This window comes from Pterocles gutturalis, unplaced genomic scaffold (genome assembly GCF_000699245.1).
Source record: "Pterocles gutturalis isolate BGI_N339 unplaced genomic scaffold, ASM69924v1 scaffold27274, whole genome shotgun sequence".
NCBI lineage: Eukaryota > Metazoa > Chordata > Aves > Pterocliformes > Pteroclidae > Pterocles > Pterocles gutturalis.
In genome coordinates this window covers 550-1,423 of record NW_010134001.1, presented here as the reverse complement: position 1 = coordinate 1,423, position 874 = coordinate 550, and the positions used below count along the sequence as shown (strand labels likewise).

Genomic DNA, 874 nt, shown 5'->3' with positions numbered 1-874 from the left:
TAGACTCTAGGTCTTGGCTGAGGAGTCTCCTGAACTGTGGAGTTTACTTAAAGAGTTCCCTGGGCTTGGTTGCTCTTGTTAGGGCACTTTTGGGCTAAGGGGAAGGAGAAGCCCACGGCTCTCACTGCAGAAACTCCACCTCTCCACTTAGCATGTGCCTTGGCTCCCTCAGAGTGGGGTGGCAGGCTGCTCCTCACCAACCTCTCAAGGCTCTGCTTCCCCCTGCCCTCTCTCCCAGGTGCACCTCCACCACCAAGACATGTCCTGCTTCAACCAGTGCCTGCCTTGCCAGCCCTGTGGCCCGACCCCACTGGCCAACAGCTGCAATGAGCCCTGTGTCAGGCAGTGCCAGGACTCCAACGTCATCATCGAGCCCCCTGCTGTGGTGGTGACCCTGCCTGGACCCATCCTCAGCTCCTTCCCACAGAACACCGCCGTGGGATCCTCCACCTCCGCTGCTGTTGGCAGCATCCTCAGCTCTGAGGGAGTGCCCATCTCATCCGGGGGCTTTGGCCTCCTGTGGTTTGGCCAGCCGCTACTCCAGCAGGAGGTTCTTCCCCTGCTAAATGTGCTGGTGATGGTCCTGGGGAAGGTCCCCAGGGACCCAGAAGATGGTACCAGCCTGGGAATAGAGCATCAGGTTGTATCCCTGAAAGAAGCTGAGCAACCTCAGCACCCCTTTCAAAAGGGCTGGGACAACCAAAAGCACAATCCATGCCTGCATTTCCTCTTTTCCACTCTGTCCTTTCCCTCCCATGTTCTTGTTCTCCTGCTCTCCCCTGGGCAGTGAGCCCCACCAAGCCAGCCTAGGGAGGACCTGCTGGCCCAGCTCCCTTTGTGGGGCAGGCACACGGACATCTCTGCCACAGCCATG

The 874-nt window shown here is 59.0% G+C and overlaps 1 protein-coding gene across 1 annotated transcript; it reads left to right on the top strand.

Moving 5' to 3' along the window:
- Positions 1-259: 259 nt before the first annotated feature.
- LOC104460581 (feather keratin 1-like) lies at positions 260-566 on the top strand. The gene is given in 2 exon segments (XM_010081447.1): positions 260-517; positions 519-566. Coding segments are annotated over 2 exon segments (306 nt in total).
- Positions 567-874: the final 308 nt, after the last annotated feature.